Genomic DNA, 19,535 nt, shown 5'->3' with positions numbered 1-19,535 from the left:
ACTCCATTAATATGTTATTTATATGTAGGAAACAACAATAGCTACGTCTTAAAAAAAAATAGCTACAAGAACTTTTGAAGACAAATCTATTGATATAAATATATCTTAAAAACGCATATAAATAGAATAATTCTTTGTCAAAACGTTGTCTAAACCAAACCAGATATGTCAACCTTCGTGAAAAATAGTAAATGTTTATTAATTTTGTGTACCGGCGCATGAACAGAGAATGCCTATTTTGATCAAAATGAGCAAAAACGGCCGCACAAAGATTTCCATCGATCATTTCACGATTTATTTTTTTTGGCGTAAACATCATATCCTTTGGCGCTTTGAATCTAAATTACATTACATATGACATTACTGAACAGAACAAGTGAAAAGTCTCAACTCTGCTTCTAGAATAAGCAAATACACACATAAGCTGTAATCGCAGCTGTTAGTAGCACAGAGATTGCATTAACAGCATCATTATCCAGGATAGTCATTCCAGAAATCTTGGTAACAGTAGGCCCCGGTTTACTGACCACCTACATGTAGAGGACAAACAAATTAATGAATATCGTGAAACTAAAATTCATGGGTGATAAATGGTTCATGCGAATAGTCAGGGATGGACTTTTGTTCCGCAGCCTAGTCAGCACAGAGAAGTGGGGCAGAATGTTTGCCGAATCAGCGCGGTTATGTGGCATGGCATGCGATCGGGTGTTTTACACATATTGCAAATGTAAGGGACTTATTTGACCAATTTTATACATATTGCAAACATGACTTAAAACATAGAAGTGGCATGGGCATCTATTTTTAAGATCACTGGCTGAACATACCAAGTGTTCGCAAAAGAGGCATATGGAAGTCGGACAAACCGATCAGTACTATGTACTCAACATCTCTTGGTGAAATCTTACTTTAAAGATTAATAGTAGAAGGCTCTTAGCTTCGCTATACTGAAGGCACGGTACCAACCTAAACGTTACAGAAAAGTTTACCTTCTTTCGAACACTGCAGTATCCACTGAACTCGAGTGTGGCACCCAGCAACGAATCAATTAGACTCCCAAGCAAACCAGCAGCAGCAGAGATGGGTATTACTAGGAGTTGTCGAAGGGCCATATCAAAAGAACATTTAGCAGTCATGAGTCCCACAGCAGTAAATGTGAGACCAATGGTTAGGCCTCCTCCTGTGGCAGCAAGAAGTCCTTGAAAGGTAACTCCACCATTTGTACCTTTCCTGACAGGCTTGATACAAGGAATTGTCAACAAATGCACATAAGCACGCAAAAGATTGGCATCAACTTTTAGATATTCATTCATGGAAATAGTCACATGAGAAGGAGATGAAATAGTAAAATACTTTGGGATCTAATGCTTTAACCCATACCCATCCACTTCAATCTACGGTTAAAGTACTGAGTAGTGACTTTGAAACAAACTCATAGTAGTTTATCCTATGTAGATAAGCATGAAAAGACTGACATCAAATTTTACATTTTCAAGGAAATAGTCAAACGAGAAGAAAATGAAACAGTAAATACTTAGGGATCTAACGCTTTGACACATATCCATCCATTTGAACCTATGTTTTAAGTACCCAGTAGTGACAACTGACATCCAAAAAGAAAACTCGTAGTATCCTATTACCTATTTGGATAAACTTCCCAAATCTACAGTACTGTGCCAGTTAAGATCTCTATCCTTTCTATACACCTTCTTGAAAAGAAAATTATGTCGGAAAATATTAAGAATATATTCCATGGTTAGATGTCCAAGTCCCTTGAAAACATTGACCATAACTAAAAACTAGAATCAAGGCAAGCTTTGTAGCAAATCACAATGCATTATATCTTAAGTTGCATCTATCTGCATTAAATAGGTGCAATTCACTCATGCTGATCAAGGTGCCCCTGGCGTTGATTCTAGATGTACTCCCTCCGACCCATATTACTTGTCTCAAATTTGCCCAAATATGGATGTATCTATGTTTAAAAAGCGTCTAGATACATGTAATATTTCGACAAGTAATATGGGTCGGAGGGAGTAGTAGATTCAGAAGATCTTCATAGATGGCATATCATCTTTGGTGTTGCCAGATAGAGACACCAATGTGCTTAATCAATGTGCAATTCTGTCAAGGGGAAGCAATACAACAACTATTTTTACTACCTTGCAATGGAATATATCCACAATGAGTTATGTTCATCAAGATGATAGTCTTCCTAGAGTTAACTGTTTGTCAAACATCAAGAAGTGGCAAGGAAGGACGTTCAATGAAAACTTGGCCTAGTTGGCATGTTCATGTCACTGCAACGGGACTAGCATAAGGGCATAACCCATGCGGCATTTTACCCCGAGTTATATTTTACATCTAGAGCAGGCTGAAATAGTTCTTATAAAAAATCCACCTACATTTCACAAAGCATGCATACCAGTAAAAAAGCATTTCTAATTCTCTATGACCATAAACAATGTCAACCAAGCTTGCCTGAAGAGAAATCTCTGTAGGCTCGAACAGTTATATGAAACATCCCTAGAGCTCTACATGTGTTCTGGTCGATTAAAATAATATCTTGTTTCTTGGTTTAATACCCAAAACAATTTGGTCATGGACAAATGCGTGGCATTACCAAAAAATTACAACTCCATGACATTTCATGTGAACTCAATTTGATGTGAACAACTTCATGACATGTTTTACTAAGAACATTTTAGATGGTTGCTACAGGTAGCCAAATCTATAGGCTAGCCAAATGTACACTTAATATTCCTGCAGAGAGATAGTAGAAACTCTTCTGCTTCCTAGATTTTCCATATTTAGTTACTCTACTACGGTAAACTCCATGTCAAAATATCCTCCGATTCAACGATTTCATGAGTTCAAGGAAACCAATCCACCCCTCCCTTGCCTCCCGCTTTGAATGATTTAAAGAAGATGGTAAAAAACAGATTGCATAGGTAATTATGAATGAAACTCTGAAAGGAACATCTCAACCACGGAAGGGACGCATACCTTAAGTGTGGTGATAAGCCGTGGTTGTTCATCACTAAGCACACCAATTTCAGATGACCAAGTGTCTCCATTACAGCAGCAATAGTGGCCAATAATAGCACCTATAATACCAGTTATAACCTTTGAGTCATTCGAGTCCAAGCATTGATCTTGCCCCCCAGTCATTATTGCCAATACGATGACCAATACAGTAGCTATTGCACTATTTGCTAGAACTTGGATCCTTCAAGAATTAAAATATTAAAAAATGGGTAAGATATAGAAGGAAAACCAACTTGACAAAGCAGGACACTATTGTGTTATATCTTACAAAAGTGTGGTGCTATGCTATCGACAAAACAGTGTCACCTACATACAAAAGAGAAAACGCCACAAGGTTCGTTAACTTCTGCTGAATATAATGTGGAAAACCGATATGTACAGTAAGTTAGGGTTTTCCCATCAAACGCATAATGGTTATATTACTAATTGTTCCGAGAAAGTAGATTAACTCATACTGTATTTTCAACGAAGCAATTAAAAGTGTAATAATTTTGGTGATCATCCTCTGATCTACATTTTCTTATGTTTGTGGAACTCGAATTGTTTTTCGTAATAGTTCATGCCTGATGACGCAGTATTAAAGGTGATTCAGAACATAAACATTTACATGAGGACATCTTAGGCCCTCTTTGGGACACAGAAATTTTCAGTTTCATTAGGAAACCCGACATCTGAATTGTTCCACTGAATTCTTTGACTTCTAGATCTTTGAAACAGGCTTCCAAGTAGGTGAATAGCTATTGTCACTTTGTGTAAATTGTCTAAACTGTGTCAAGTCTCTTGCTGTTCGTCTGTTCTGAGTGAAATTGCAGCCTTTTCTAGAAGACATAGTTATATAGCTAACAGAGAACCCAATTTTCTGTAATTAGCATTGAAACAAAACAACTTATGGAATCAATTAGCATCGTAAAAATTTGTGGTGTTGCTAGGAGCTGTGGAATCACAATAAGATATGGCATATAAAACAAAATAAATGTATTCCTGCAACTTTGGTTACTTCAAATCTTTTCTGAAATGATAACCAAAATTAAAACCAGCTCGCTTCCAAAAAGGGAAGGAAAGAAAAAATTGTAACCTCAGACTCCGTACTTGAGTAGGAGGAAGGGTACTTGGGGACTCAAATGCAAAGATTGTGTAACTGACAGTTAAGAACTTAAGGCCAATCATTAGTTGTTTCTTTTCACAGCAATATTTTGTTGTGTGCCCACAGAGGCACAGACCGCTGTTTGCTGAACTGAGTAGTTTTGAGAGAGAGAATACTGAATGTCAGATTCTATCTAGAGAACTGTACTGAATACCTGATTCTTGTTGTACCTACATCATTCAGTAGCGATCTAGTTTGTGTAGCATTTGCTTAGCACAAATAGAGCACACGTTTCACGTGCGGAAGCACAGGTCAAGCGCAAAAAATAAGAGGAATTGATTGGTCGGCAGCGAAATTGGTTGTCAGCTAAGAAACATAGCCAGTTGGGCGAGTCGTGTATTACCAGTTGCGCTGGCCCCCCTCCTTGAAGTCCTCCTCGAGGCGGCGCTTGCGGTCCTCGCCGATCTTGGTGACCTTGGAGGAGGTGAAGAAGAAGGCCAGCAGCAGCGCCCCGTACCTGTAGCCGCAGGCGAGGTGGATCGCCATGACGGCGAACCCGGCGACCCCGCCCGAGGCGTCGAGCGAGCGGCGCCGGACGGCGCGCGCGGCGATCACGGCGGCGAGGGCGGCGCCGACGGCCCAGCGGACGGCGAGGGAGGCAGCGGCCATTGGCGGGGCTGGGGAGAGGGGCGGGCTCGGGCTCGGGCGCAGGCTCAAGCCGGCTGCGGTCTGCGCTAGTGAGGAGTTGGGTGGGGATTTTAGGAATTCGCGATTTGACTTTCAACGCTAGGCGGCGAATCAAGATGCCCGGCGGCCAGCCACGCAGCAGACTTCTCTAGCGCCTCTGGCGGCTGATGAAGCGCGGCGCTAAAGAAAGGGAAAAAGATGACGCAAAGCAGTTTATCCCGGTGATTTTTCCCGCTTGTTATCATCAGTTTTTAGTGCTTCGGTCGCTAGCACGTGAAAACGAGGGCGTATTTTTCGGCCGCGTGTGGCCGGAAGCCCGGAAGTCTCTCTGGAGTAGCTGTGGATGGATTTCTTGAGCACCTACAAATTTTTTGTATCTACATGATCATTTTGTGACTTCAGCAAAAAAAAAATTAGAGGTGGAAAATATTTTGTGTATGTTCGGATGAAGTTTCACGGTTGCACAAAATACGTCATGAACTATGTTTTTTTTTCCAAAACAAAACAAAACAAAAATGTAAGTTGCAAACAGCGTCATGTAACATGGGATGCAGACGGCGTCTAGTTGTCGATTATAGTCTTATTAGCGAGCAACAGTTAAAACAGTGATGATACATAGAATCTCATCGGGTAACAGTTGGACTAAATCATGTAAGAAAGTCACTCCTTCGCAGCATGCCCCAAGAGGTACTCAACAAATTAAATATCGTAAATATTGGCTGATTGATGATCCATCGTTATTGCAGCAGAAAACCTCAGACTGCAGGTTGATAAAACAATACAAAATGACAGCTGACAGTCCGGCGTGCAAACCATCATTTTATAACCATGTTAGTACAAATAAATCTGATCCTCCAGCATGCTACGAAATTATGACAGGCAGATGAGACAGTATGATGTCTCAGTGTATGCCGCAGGAGAAGAAAATACATTAAACAATCTCAACTTCTGTTAGGTCTCTAGCATGCAAGTGCCATGCCAAATAACTGTAAAGTGAAAGATGGTTTCCCTTTTCAATTGCTGAAGCCACCTATTCGTGTTGATTAGAAGAACGACATATTATTACAAGCATTTGATTTGCTGTGCACCCGCGCTTATCGCACCGACATGATAAAAAAATAGACGTCGGTCCAGTGCTTGACAGAACATGCTCATTGAGGAAACCAAATCTAAAGTACTACTGAAGTAACTGTACTTCTGATATTAAGACAATGGTGGGACTAACCACTGATTAACTTGGCTTTGTTTGAGTAACTTCATTTTGCTGACTTGGCTTTGATGAGCTTCATGTTGCTGACCTCATCCAATTGCAATTCGACGACATCTTTTAACTTCTCAGCTAGTTCCTCCAGACCATTGACTCCGAAGCTCTGATAGTCAAGAACCTTCTTGTACCGTTGCTCATATAGGGACTCAAAATCACACAGTGGAAGACGGCACTTATAGTAACAAACAAGAAGATCCTGAATCTCGGTTCTGCATCTGGCTAGATGCTCATCAAACACATATGCTCCATCTACGTCAGGGCTAATGTTCTGTTCATCCTCTGAAAAATCATCTGATGAACTGCTCAACTGCTGACATGTTCCAACAGCACTTTCCCCGAGAGTAGCACTTAATCTCTTTTCATTTTTCAAAATGATTGGTGTACTTGAATATTTTTTAACATTCCTATCACCAGAATTGCGGAGGCAAATTATCTTTCTCTGACCCTGCCCCATGACAACAAAAGATTCAGCCAGCTTTTCGAAAAGATGAACAAGTTTAACAGCTCCATATTCTGCTACATACAGGTGCCTTCCGAAGAGCTTTAGATACTCTGAAGGAACACGGACAAGTGGAACGGATCCACCAGATAACTCAAATAACCTTATTAGTTGACCCTTCAAGCCTTGAAGATCGCCAGGACGGACCCACCATGAATGTTCACCTGTAAAACCTTGGTCTATCTCTGGGACTTCATTCAAACCACATGATAAATTATGTGACCTCGATGATGTGCCAGTGCCACAATTCCCATCCTCGACAGTATAGAAAGCTTTGCATGGTTCCCCAGTGATCTGTGAAGAGTTATAATAATACATCTGGTTGCCGGGTGTTCTGCCACCATACTCATTCCTTGAAGTTCCCATATAGACAATGGCCTCCTCTTCTGTGTCAGGGTATTTCCCTAACGTAACACTGTTGAGATAGCCTGAAGGTTCAGCGGCACGATGCCCTAGGGATCTGGGAGCCACACTACCTACACCACGGGCAAGACTAGGCCAATCCCACACGAAACTCCCAGCACCGCTCAAAGCCGATGAGACAGTAACTGAAGATGGAATTGCAAGGACAATAGTGTATCCACGCTGGCCAAGTATATGCAATGCAGGAGCAAAGTCCACGTCACCAGATATGAGCATAATGGATGACGGTGGGCGATTGTCCAGAGCAAAGAGAAACATATCGACCAGTATAGCCTTATCAGCAGCATCTTTCCGTCCATTTGGAACATCAACAAGTTTAACTCCGGTTCTCTGACATCCCTCCCTGAGTCTTCTAGGGAAAGCATTGAAATCTCCATAAGCAGAGAGCATTGTCACTGCACCCTTAACAATAGGATGCAACCGTAGTGCCATCCGTATATTTCCAGCAACATCATCTGGCCGTACATCACTTGGAACAGGGCAGTTCTCGATGTCCCAAAAGATAGCCACTGGACCGACGACTGCATTGGCCTGGCTATTTGCTTGAGGTTGCTCCATATTTGATGTAGCATTTATCATCCTAAGATCTGATTCTGATACCACAGCTTTTGGTGAGGGTGATGCAATACGACTAGCCACTGCCTTGTCTTCAAAAGACATTACGCTTCCTGCACAATACAAAATTACAAAGAAAATATTAAGATTAAGAAAATGGCAAGTTAATACATACTTTTAATAACCATAATAGCATGTAAGTGGGCAACTACAACGCTGCAGGTTTGCAGTGCTATCGATTCGCATGCTATGAGGATGGAAGTAACCGCCACACCCGCATAACTATTATGTGGGAATATCACACAGATATAGTAACCAACATATATCCGAGCAGTTATCAAGGTGATTCTCAAAGAGCTTCTGTACAACTGAAGCAACTGGTTTACTCATCCACTAAACTACATATTTAATACCACCAAGCATTTTAACTGAACTTATGATTTTCTTTTCAAGACCTCAGCTGCCAAAAATATTAAAATGTTCTACGCATATAAAAGAGATGAGAAGTTATGTAAATATAAAGATGCTGATTTGGTGAGTGCACCCAAATGGAGGTGCCTGGCTTAGCAGCATCTGTATTTCCACCGAATGCCGGAGCACCCAGATTTTGCAATGCCACCACACCTGCACCAGATGCTCCGTCATCACCAGATAAAATGGAATCCCTTTTTCTGCTCCCTGAGGTTTTACGGTAACAAGGTATTAAGGTTTCAAGGAACCCCAGCCTAGTCATATTATTTATTGCCTCTACTCTAGCCATTTTGGAGGAAAAAAATCTTGCCTCCAGCAACAGAATCCACTGTAGAGACTCCATCTATTGTGAATCTGCTCCACCCGTTGAGCTGTAGTCAAGTTGTCATTTGGTTTAGGGCAGAGATTGTTGTCCAACCCTAAGACCATAAAACAAGGCGTCTAAGTGCCCAGACAAGAAGCATGGGGCTTTCTACAACCGTGCTCATAAACTCAGAGTGTTATGAGATTTACACAGAAATAATATGCAATATTTGTAGATTCAGGGATGCCTCTGCTCCGGTATCAGTGCACAAAGCTCAGTCAGGGCATAATGCAACATAGCACTCCTACTGTCTCTTTGTGTAAGGCGTACTTTGCTTCGTTAAAACAAGCCTTTGACCAATAATTGCTAATGATTTGGTGATTTTGTATCACATAAACCACATATTTAGGGAGTAATAGTTGGTCAAAGACTTGTCTTAACGAAACAAATTATGTCTCACAAAAAGAAACAGAGGGAGTACCAATTGCACAGTTAGGATTAATTTCCTACATCTCCTACCGATAAACAACCTGATGCTTAAGGCAAATGTTAAGATCTGGAAGAAAACCTTATTTCTTGAGCTGTTTAATAAAGGAACTTCCTTCACACTCAATGGCAAGCTAGCAAGAAAGTGAACTTGCGATAATTGGAAAGAGTAGTACATTTATAATTACATCAACTGGACATTATCTAGACATACATGTACAGAATTTGACCTGTGAAAGAGAAAACTGTCCTCATTGTAACCATTCCACTCTGTATACTGATAGAAATCAAGCTATATATATTAGTAATAAAGGGTACATGCAAAATTACACCAGGGTATGATTTCTGGTTATTACCAGGTTATGATTTACTGGTCACTTTTACCGAAGCAGCATACCTGGCTGTCGTTGCTCGAAAGAGGTGCAGCCCTGGTAGAATCTAATAAAGAAGTCCAGAGCAAGATGCGCGGATGAATTACTCAAGTAAAGGGCGGACGGGGAAGGTGGTGGGACCGGCCGCGAATCGCTGTGATAGTGACTGTTAGATTTCTCTATCCAACGGTACATGTGTTGCTACAAGGTCCTCTACTAAGTACGTGAGTGTCAGTCATACAATTGCAAAGATCCAACGATCGAGATGCTTTGATATCTGTACGCTATATACTGGTATAGAAATGTGCTAATAATTTTGCGAACTTTGTCTGTCTCCAGAAGTTACTTCTTTGAACAGTATGTATATACAAGTTTTACATCACTGAAAGAATTACTAAAAATGTTCCTCTAAGTGGTCATACACAGAGAACATGCTTTAAATTAATCACCCTAAGAGAACTGACAAGGCTCCCAGAAGCCTAGCAAGGCAACTACTCCTGCATATAGCAAGGCAAAACTAAGACTATAGCCGATGATCACACAAAATTCTTGCAGCTGGTCACACGCAAGGTTGGCTTGTGAAATAGAAGGACGTGATCGCCGATTTTTTTTTCCACAGACATCAAAGATTCAGATTGCTACCTTTGCCCTAGAATATTACTTGCAACATCAAATAATCGAACCATATACCGTAATTAATGAACCCGGTTTTACCCCAAGAAGAGTGTTCCCTAATAACAAACCTAGCGAATATCACAGTTAAACAACCACGAAATAAGGATCCCAGAGACTAAGAGAACCGAAGAACCCTAGGTCAGGGCTTCAGCCAGACTCGAAGCACGGCATCTGGGTTCAGATCAACCTCCCCAATTTTTATCTTGCGAAAATACACAGCTATTGGGCACGGGCGGAGGACCCAGCAGGGCAAGGTAGGGCGGCCGCCCTACCTTGATTTTTTGCCTCAGTTAAGAATTGGGGAAGATTAAGGAGAAACGGTCGGGAGCGAGAGAATCGAAGGGGAGATCAACCTGCGGTGGCGGCGCTCCCGCGAGGAGGAAGACGAGCTAGGGGGCTGGGGCGCTCGGCAGCGGGATGGGGAGGGAGGGGCGGCGGCGGTTGCGCGAGGAGGAACACGAGCGACGGAGCGAGGGGGCTGGGGCGCTCGGCAGCGAGATGATGGGCCAGAGGGAGGGAGGGGTGCGAAGGAAGAAAAAAGAAGAAAAGTGAGATAAATGAGCTTTGGCTCACGTGAAAAAAAAAAGTAGTCTCAGAATTCATTGAACTGAGAATTTGTTTTTGAGTGAAAAAGACACAAATGCTAAAACGAACAGGTCCAGTTAAATTCCCCCAAGGTAAAAATAAAGAGTGACCCTAATCGTGATGGGAAAATCATTTCTTTAGCGATAATTTAAATTAAAAGCATTTTCTATGAAAATAGATGGACGAGAAACACCCTTATCAATCGCGACGGGAAAATTCTTTTTTTTTAGCAATTTTTAATTTAAATTAAAAAATCTTCTATGAAAATAGATGGAAGAGAAACACCCTTATCATTTGAGGGAAGTGTAGGCTCCACTAGTACATAAACTTGGAACGAATGTACAATTTAGTCACAAACTTAGAAAACGCACACTTAAAACATTAAACTGGTATTAGTCTAACACTTAGGTCAAAAAACGGTTCGATGTGGTTAATTCCGGCCATGTGACAGCCACGTCGTCTTAAGCCAAGACCATGGTTTGCTGTTGGGGTTTCTCGGGGCAGTTTTTGCGACAAATTAACAACAGCCTGCGGGGAATGATGTTAATTTTTTGTTAATTTAACAGCAACCCGGCTGCGAAGAATTATGTTAAATTTTTGCAAAAGAACCCTGAGAAACCCCAACAGCTACCCGCGGTCCTAGCTCAAGCTGACGTGGTTGCCATGTGACCGAAATTAATCATGATGAACCTTTTTTGACCTAAGTGTTATACTAATGCCAGTTTACGGTTTTATGCATGTGTTTTGAGAGTTCGTGGACTAAACAGTGCATTCGCTCCGAGTTTACGGACTAGTGGTGTATTTCACTCTTTGTTTTTCTACGTTCACAGACTTTGTCTATTTCCCTTTTTTAATCAAGGCTCACGAAGCCTTTACAAGTTCTTTCGGTGATGCGGTCGAAGTGCTTTTGACTATTCTTCCACCTCCCTCTAGTTTTTTTTGGGTAGGTTTTTGTGGTGCATCACGGAGTGCTATCTAACTACTGTTGCAGTGCATGTGGATACCTCGGAAGGATCATACATGTGATCTAGATGCGAGGAACGAATTCTCGCGGCCGGGAGGTATGACCTAGCTGCGGGAATCGGCAACAAGCTCTCCAGCAACTATTTTAAGATCCAATAACTATGTTTTTCTCGTGTAACTATGTTATTCAAGTAAACCTATAAGTAAGTTTGTGTGTATTTCCTTGAGTGCGATCAGACAACTTCTTTAACAAAATCTTATTTTCGGCTATTCTAGGATCAGTAAAGTAGGACATCGTTTTATTGTTATCTTGTTTTGAATCAATATGAATTTGTTGTGATTTTTGTCCTGGAGAGTATTCCATATGTGCCACTGAAAATTCGCTCATATGTCCAAATGCCACTCAGAATTTGCATGTTTTATATATGCCACTCAAATTTTGCATGGGGTACAAATATGCCACTACCATTAGTTGACCACTAGACGACCGTTAAGTCAATTGTCAGTTTCATATTTATTTTTTGAAAGGGGAAAGCAGCAGGAGAGGCTCCTACTGCGCTTTGTATTAAGGGGTTAGCAAGACTGTACAGGTTACATTGTTAGAGAGAAAAGAAAAACAAAGAATCCGAGGACAGGCCCTCTAGATCAGAAACCAAGCTCCTGAATAAGATGAGTAAGTTTAGTACTCCCTCTGTCCGCCTTTACCAGGCGTTTTATTTGAATAGCCTCGTCCACATATACCAGGCGTATTAGATTTGGACTAGGGCAGAACGCAACTGATTGGGCCAGAAAAATGCGTGAACCAATTGCAGGCGATCCATGCGCTAGGAGGCTAGCTATCTTGGTACCTGTGAAGAAACTAGTGCGCCTAGTAAAAGCGGACGGAGGGAGTAGTGAACTTCTCCTTGGTGGAGCGATGAGCAAGCAAAAGAATGTCTGCTTTCAAACAGATCCATCGTAGGGGCAATGTTTTCAAAAATCTGAGCGTTTCCTCACTTTCCAGAGCCCCCAAGTAGCCAGGATAAAGACCTCCCAAAAGAGTCCCTTGCGCCAAGCCAAATTGGAATTCAAAACCGATCTGTCAGAGGCTGATTCAGGCGCCAATGGATTCCAAGCTCATTCCAACATTGCTGACTAAAAGGACAAGAGAAAAATAAATGATCTTCTTCTGGAGGTGAACGGCACAGCACAAAGGACCAGCCTGAAGTAATGAAGAAGTTTCTGCGCTTCAAAATGTTCCTGAACCTTGGACTATTATCTTTTGAACATTATGTTGTTGGAATGCTTGTGAGCACGCATGCTGTATTTATGATGAGTTTTAGTATACTCCCTTCGTTTTTTAATATATGACGTATAAATTTTTCACGTGTTTTCTGACCGAATTATAATGCGCGCACGGTTGCAGGCGTGGAGAAAAGCCAGACATGCAGGTTCTATTTTGGTAATTGCACGGGACATCAATTTTTCCACGGCTGCATGCGGTTCCAAACCACAACACGTGGCAGTTAACATGCGGGAGTGCGCAGTACTTGCGTTAATATTCGCACAAAATGTTTTACCGACTTATATAAAAAACCGAAGGGATTATTGTTGTGTTGAATCTATTATGAATTTTGTGAAATCAAGGGAAGTACTGTTGGAATTTTTAATTTTTTATGCCAAAATCATTATTGCTGAAACTTACTTCGAAATGTTGTGTTGGTGGCATCTTTAAAAACTGGAATTACAAGTTCTCTAAAATGGGTGCTTCGTTGTAAAGGAAAAATTAACATACTACCTGGTGTAAAAATTGTCTTTCCATCTCTTACTTAATGATCAACTAGCGGTCAATTAACTGTAGTGGCATATTTGTATCCCGAAATTTGAGTGGCATTTGGCATAGGCACAAATTTTCAGTGGCAAATATGGAATTTTCAGATTTAATAATTTGATGATTATCTTAGATACAACTAGATTTATACTAGCGTTGTAATACTACAGGCGCACACACTAGACACGTAGCTCAGTTCGTCGGAGGCCGTTGGAGAGTCGCAACAAAAACAAAAAGGCTGGAGAGATATGCTACGGTTTTCTGCAGCCCAACTCGAGATAAACGAATCGATTCCCCCCATTTTTCTCTCTTGACAGCAATCGATTCCCCAAGCAATCAGCTAGAGATAAACATTTCTCCACGGACACGGCTCCGGGACGGCTGAAAGAAAGGCGAGGAAATCCACGTGAGGCTTCGAAGAAAAGCAGAAACCCTTGCAAACCCACGCCGTATATATTACGCGAGGCTCAGCCCAGCCCAGTCCAGAACTAACCCCAGCCTTTCTTCCTCGGCGCCGCAGCCGCATTCCATCGAGCACCCAACGCCCATGGCCATGACCGCGCAGCCACCCATGGGGCGAGCCGCTTTATACTCCCACCAGACGACCGCCGCCCTTCCGCCCAAGCACCACCCTTCCCCTCTCCGCCCCCCGCTGCTCCGCGCCGCCGCGCGGCCCGTCCGCCTCTACGCCGCCGTCGCCACCGACGCCGCCTCTGCTACCACCGCCGCCGCGGCGATGGACGCCGTGGCCGACTGGGGTCTCACCTCGCTCGAGGACGCCGACCCGGAGGTGTACGACCTCATCGAGCGCGAGAAGCGCCGCCAGCGCACGGGCATCGAGCTCATCGCGTCGGAGAACTTCACCTCGCTCGCCGTCATGGAGGCGCTCGGCTCCCCGCTCACAAACAAGTACTCCGAGGGCATGCCCGGCGCGCGCTACTACGGCGGCAACGAGGTCATCGACGAGGTCGAGGAGCTCTGCCGCGCGCGCGCGCTCGAGGCGTTCCACCTCGACCCTGCCTCCTGGGGCGTCAACGTGCAGCCCTACTCCGGCTCCCCGGCCAACTTCGCCGCCTACACCGGGTTGCTTCAGCCCCACGACCGGATTATGGGCCTCGATTTGCCGTCCGGAGGGCACCTCACCCATGGCTACTACACGGCCGGGGGCAAGAAGATTTCCGCCACCTCCATCTACTTCGAGAGCTTGCCCTACAAGGTCAGCTCCGACTCCGGATACGTCGACTACGACAGGCTCGACGAGAAGTCCATGGATTTCCGACCCAAGCTCATCATCTGCGGCGGGAGCGCGTACCCGCGGGAATGGGATTATGCGAGGCTCAGGGCCATCGCGGACAAGTGCGGGGCCATGTTGCTAACTGACATGGCTCATATCAGCGGTCTCGTTGCTGCGCAGGTATGAACTTTTTCTGTGTTCCTGAATCGTGATATTGACGTATTGTGGCATATGTTTATTTGTTGCAATTAGGATCAAGCCTGACCAATTTGTCGCAACAAAGGATTCTTCCCCCTGTATGATCATGTTCCTTGATTGCTCTGTCACTGACAATTACATCGGCATTCCGAAATTGCTTCCACTAAATTTGTTTATCGCCATGCCTAGTATTGGAATGCAGTGATCTGTCGAGTCTGCTGTGTTAATAATTAGTCATGTACCTATCAACATACAACAACGTAGTGAATTTATGCATTCCTAACAGGACGTGTTGTTTGCTGTTGTTCTCTTGGTGTTCTACCAGAACTCGTGGATTTCATGGGGTATTATTGAAAGGAATTTTACAGCAAACTATGCAATTTGCACAGTTCTTCTAGAACATTCACATATTTCAAACTTGCACTTAATTAGTTTAGAGTTTGAACCTCTTTGCTAGTATATTTATTATTTCCTTTGCTCTTTTATAGGAGGCTAAGAATCCATTCGTGTACTCTGATGTGGTTACGACCACCACCCACAAGAGTCTCCGAGGGCCAAGATCTGGTATGATATTCTACAGGAAAGGCCCGAAGCCTCCCAAAAAAGGCCAACCTGAGGGTGCTCTTTATGACTATGAGGACAGGATCAACTTCGCAGTGTTTCCATCACTCCAGGGGGGGCCTCACAACCACCAGATTGCTGCCCTGGCAGTTGGCCTGAAGCAGACCATGTCACCTGGATTCAAGGCCTATATTCAGCAGGTTAAGGCCAATGCTGTTGCCATTGCAAACCATCTGATGAGTAAGGGCTACAAGATGGTTACTGATGGAACAGAGAACCACCTTGTTCTCTGGGATCTTCGTCCTCTTGGCTTGTCTGGTACGCAGAGCAGTTTTAAATTGTATCTTATTTTATTTGGTGCAATCTGAACTTGCTCTCAAGTTTAGTTTACTGAAATGTAGGTAACAAGGTTGAGAAAGTATGTGATCTATGCAGCATTACACTCAACAAGAATGCTGTGTTTGGTGACAGCAGTGCATTGTCACCTGGTGGTGTACGAATTGGTCAGTATCTCTTCCCAGATAGGTTTATGCTACTCTCTTTTTACCAGATGTTTTGGAGTTTGTTCATGGTTACTGACAAGAAAATAGACCGCGCGTCTCTCAAATTGAGCCTTTATTTTTATCATTCACAGCAGCCCTTGAATGAGGTATGAGATGGGTCTACAGTAGTATTTTGTAGAATTATTACTGAATTTTTTTCTTGTGGAATATCTCTTCTGCCATCATTAGGATGTTCCTGTTATCATCAAAGAACCGGCCTTTCTTAAGTTGAATTTGAGTCCTGTTATTATTAGGGTAAACTGAAAATCAAATTCTTTGCTGCCAACCTTGATCCACAACAGGATAATACCGTGCTGAAGATAGCTGATGCCTGATGGCATGGCTGCAAGGGATTTCATAGACTTAGGCTAGATGAGTGGAATACTTTTAGGGGGAGAATAGATTTGTTATTTCTTGCTTACTCAAATCTAGATATATGCACCCTTTAATCCCAAACTCCAAGCACTCCAAACATGCATATATCTTGTAGGGGGAGATGATAGGAATGTTTAGGCCCTTGACCTTTCCTAACACAATAAGAACTCTTGATGAATTAGACCCCTTTAATTGGGAAATTCCTAATACTGTTCTTTTTTTTTTGAGAAACATACAGTACTATTTCCTGACGGATTCTAACCTAGGCTGCCGTTGGGTTAGAACTGGGTGCACCCAAACCCAAACCAAGATTTCCTTTACCCATTGCAGCTCATAATATCCATGCTCAAATAAATTGGGTATTGTCCTATGGTTACAAACTACCCAATGAATAGAACGCCTCGACAAATCATTGCTCTATATCTCAAGAAACAAGCCTACGGGAGGACAGCAGCATACTAAAGCATCGATTCCCAAGAGCAATGAGCAGCGATGGAGCTTCAGATGCAGATCGATACAGCAGCGGCCCCTTGACGCGGCAATCGCGTTTTGAAAATTTCTCGGGCAGACAGCATGGTCTGCGGGAGCCTCCGCCTTCATTGATTAAATGGATTGACGGTGACGACAGCAAGCACGGATTGGCGGTGACGTTAGGCAGCTTGCTCCGATATTCGGCTAATCTAGTGAGAGAGAAGAGAGCGCTCAGGGCTGTGGTGAGAAACTGAGGACAGAACAGGACAGAGAGAAAGACAAGAGGATAATTAGTTTGAGTTATTAAGTTCCTGGATGGGTTTGGGTAAACCATGGACAAGAGCACAATTACCTTACCCATGCCCAGAATTGTTTGTTTTCTCCATACCCTACCCAATGTGTGTGGGTTTGGTTTTGGATATGGAAACTGGGTACCAAAACGGACCCCTATCTTAACCCTTATCCGTGCGGACTCCCATCTGCTATTTCACAGCATTCTTAAGTGTCAATTCCCTGAATCTGATAATCATCTCCCATTTGCCATTTATATTAGTTTATTTCATTTGCCAACTGCAGTTAATTATCCAGTTCATTAGATACAGCCACAGGATTATCATTCTCCAAATGCTCAACATAAAAATTGCTTTAAATTTGAATAAGCCAGAACATTGTTATGACTTGAATTATCCCACTTTTTGCTTGTCAGTTCTGAAGAGCAATAAGTACAATGGCTGTATTCAAATTCTTAACCTTGCACTTGGAAGGTCGTTGTAATTATTTTCTAGTATGTGTTCTAGAAAGGCTTGTCATCATAGTTTATGATTGCCCCAGAATAGTAAAACATCTGATTGTTGGGAGCATATTACAGTAAACATATTAAACTGGTTGCTATATTTTCTTACTAGTTAGAGTATCTCTTGCATGTTTAACATTGTGAATATTAGTCAGTTCTGGATATCATAATTAATCTGTCCCTTTTGGATGATTGAGAAAAAAGAAACATGCTGCACAGGTGAACTCATTGCCCAAGCTTTTCCTGGGATAAACCTGGATTATGGGCACTTCTTTAGGCATATCATAAATTACTGGAGCATCGATAATACAATAGGTTATCAGTGATTTCATCATCGTTTCCTTGCTTCCAGGTACACCGGCAATGACCTCAAGGGGTTTGGTTGAGAAGGACTTCGTGCAGATTGCAGAGTACCTTCACCAGGCTGTGACCATCTGCTTGAATGTCCAGAAGCAGCGCGGCAAGCGTTTCAATGACTTCACTGTTGACTTGGAGAACAACAAGGACATTGCGGAGCTTAGGGCGGATGTCCAGAAGTTTGCCATTTCATTTGAGATGCCTGGGTTCCGGGTGTCTGACATGAAGTACAAGGATTAGGCTGCGGCGCCGTGCAAATCATGTTTATGGGGCGGAACGATCGCACCCTCAGGAACTGATTGCCGTGGCGTGAAACGCGATGTATGAATTTTGGTTAAGTGGGAGTGAGACTGGTCGATCCATTTTGGTTGAATTGTTAATGATATGATTTATGAATAATCATTGAAGGCATGCCATAACATGGAGACGATTCTGGTTGTTCTTGCTTTTCTAAGCGATTTTTTAGGCCTCATCGGTAGCTGTTTGTTCGAAAGATATGGTAAACTTCATCGGATGTCGCCGAAGGGACGATATGGTGAACTTTATACTTGGGGGATCTTGTTGTTAGCTTACATGAACGAGTTACCCATCGAATCTGCAGTTTTTCATTATTACTCCTTATTGATTACTCCTTATTTCGCTACGTGATTTCTGACGGATGCAAACATGAAATGTTACTGAGTAAAATGCACCATGAGTTCTATAACTATGCGAGGTGTGTCAACTAGATCCTAATTGTATTAAACTGCATATTTGGATCCTAATTTTTTCATAGTTGTTCATCCGTGGTCCTGAACACGCCCGAGCAGGTGCTGGCCATCCAGATGGCATGTTGAATGATGCCACGTCCCGTGTTGAATGATGCCACGTCGTCACGGGTTGTTAGGCGGGAGATTTCACGCCGATCAGGTGATATGAAAAATTGCAAAAGCCCCTTATAAAGACTGCAGCCTCTCTCTCGTATGCTCTGTGTCACATGTTGTTGCTGCCCGTCGCTCCCAGCTTCTGCTGCTAGCCCGCCGCTAATTTGTCGGCCATGTTGCCTTTACTCAGTGCGGGTGGGGATATTAGGCGGAAGGATCATAGAATGAAAGACAGAACAATTTTGGGTCTATTTGCATATTCCAATGACTGGGTAGTTAGCCGTGGCAATCAACATGCACCTGGCATGTCATCACCATCTCGGGCGCATTTAGGACCGAGCGTGTATAACTTTAAAAGAATTAGGATCCAAATATGCAGTTTCATACAATTGGGACTCACTTGACACACCTCGCATAGTTATAGGACTTGCGGTGCATTTTACTCAATGTTATAAGTCTTCCGTATTTGGTTGGGTTTCAAAAAAAATCTTTTAATGGGAGAGACAACTAACGTTTGTGGTGATTTCGTCAATCTCAAAATATGTTGCCTGGCTCAGTCTCTCAAACGTACTCATAGGATAGGGTCTTAAGATCTGTCGGCCGGCCCAAAGATGCTCACAAGGGTATGATTGTTTATGCGTGCGTTCATAGAGAAATGGCACGTGTGTGCTTGTGAGCATACACGTCTCTCTAAAAACAAGGGTTTTGACGCTTGTGAAAATACATGACTGAAACAAATCAAGGGTGTCCCCTTCCACAAGGCCAAACGGTGCCAAGCCTCTCGGTACCCTCGACGGTATATACACCCATCGTGTTTGCTCACCACTCGTCCATCCTCGTTTCCTTAATCCCATTGCCACGTGATTAGTAAAAGATGGTACCTCTCTTCACATGTTCTTTGTCTTTCTCGATT

The 19,535-nt window shown here is 42.9% G+C and overlaps 3 protein-coding genes across 5 annotated transcripts; 1 reads left to right on the top strand and 2 right to left on the bottom strand.

Moving 5' to 3' along the window:
• Positions 1 to 248: 248 nt before the first annotated feature.
• On the bottom strand, positions 249 to 5,013 carry LOC100831983 (protein PGR). The gene is made up of 4 exons (XM_003576634.4): positions 4,536 to 5,013; positions 3,007 to 3,229; positions 990 to 1,238; positions 249 to 530 (listed from the first exon to the last, which is right to left on the bottom strand). Exons 1-4 carry the CDS (start codon positions 4,799 to 4,801, stop codon positions 399 to 401), a joined length of 870 nt encoding a protein of 289 aa, XP_003576682.1. The 5' UTR covers positions 4,802 to 5,013; the 3' UTR covers positions 249 to 398.
• A 609-nt stretch (positions 5,014 to 5,622) lies between these two features.
• On the bottom strand, positions 5,623 to 10,281 carry LOC100833516. Of its 3 annotated transcripts, none has more exons than XM_003576639.4 (2): positions 10,224 to 10,281; positions 5,623 to 7,676 (listed from the first exon to the last, which is right to left on the bottom strand). In XM_003576639.4, exon 2 carries the CDS (start codon positions 7,666 to 7,668, stop codon positions 6,076 to 6,078), a length of 1,593 nt encoding a protein of 530 aa, XP_003576687.1. In that variant the 5' UTR covers positions 7,669 to 7,676; positions 10,224 to 10,281; the 3' UTR covers positions 5,623 to 6,075. The 3 variants fall into 3 exon arrangements, with proteins under 3 accessions (XP_003576687.1, XP_010237297.1, XP_014758811.1); XM_010238995.3 differs by lacking the exon at positions 10,224 to 10,281 and adding an exon at positions 9,222 to 10,165; XM_014903325.2 differs by lacking the exon at positions 10,224 to 10,281 and adding an exon at positions 9,055 to 9,338.
• Positions 10,282 to 13,684: 3,403 nt separating this feature from the next.
• On the top strand, positions 13,685 to 18,213 carry LOC100825645 (serine hydroxymethyltransferase 4). Its single transcript, XM_003576617.4, has 4 exons — positions 13,685 to 14,642; positions 15,149 to 15,539; positions 15,623 to 15,724; positions 17,755 to 18,213. Exons 1-4 carry the CDS (start codon positions 13,776 to 13,778, stop codon positions 17,997 to 17,999), a joined length of 1,605 nt encoding a protein of 534 aa, XP_003576665.1. The 5' UTR covers positions 13,685 to 13,775; the 3' UTR covers positions 18,000 to 18,213.
• Positions 18,214 to 19,535: the final 1,322 nt, after the last annotated feature.

This window comes from Brachypodium distachyon, chromosome 4 (assembly GCF_000005505.3).
Source record: "Brachypodium distachyon strain Bd21 chromosome 4, Brachypodium_distachyon_v3.0, whole genome shotgun sequence".
Taxonomy (NCBI): Eukaryota; Viridiplantae; Streptophyta; class Magnoliopsida; order Poales; family Poaceae; genus Brachypodium; species Brachypodium distachyon.
The sequence above is the reverse complement of the archived record's forward strand: the minus strand, read 5'-3'. Positions and strand labels throughout refer to the sequence as shown.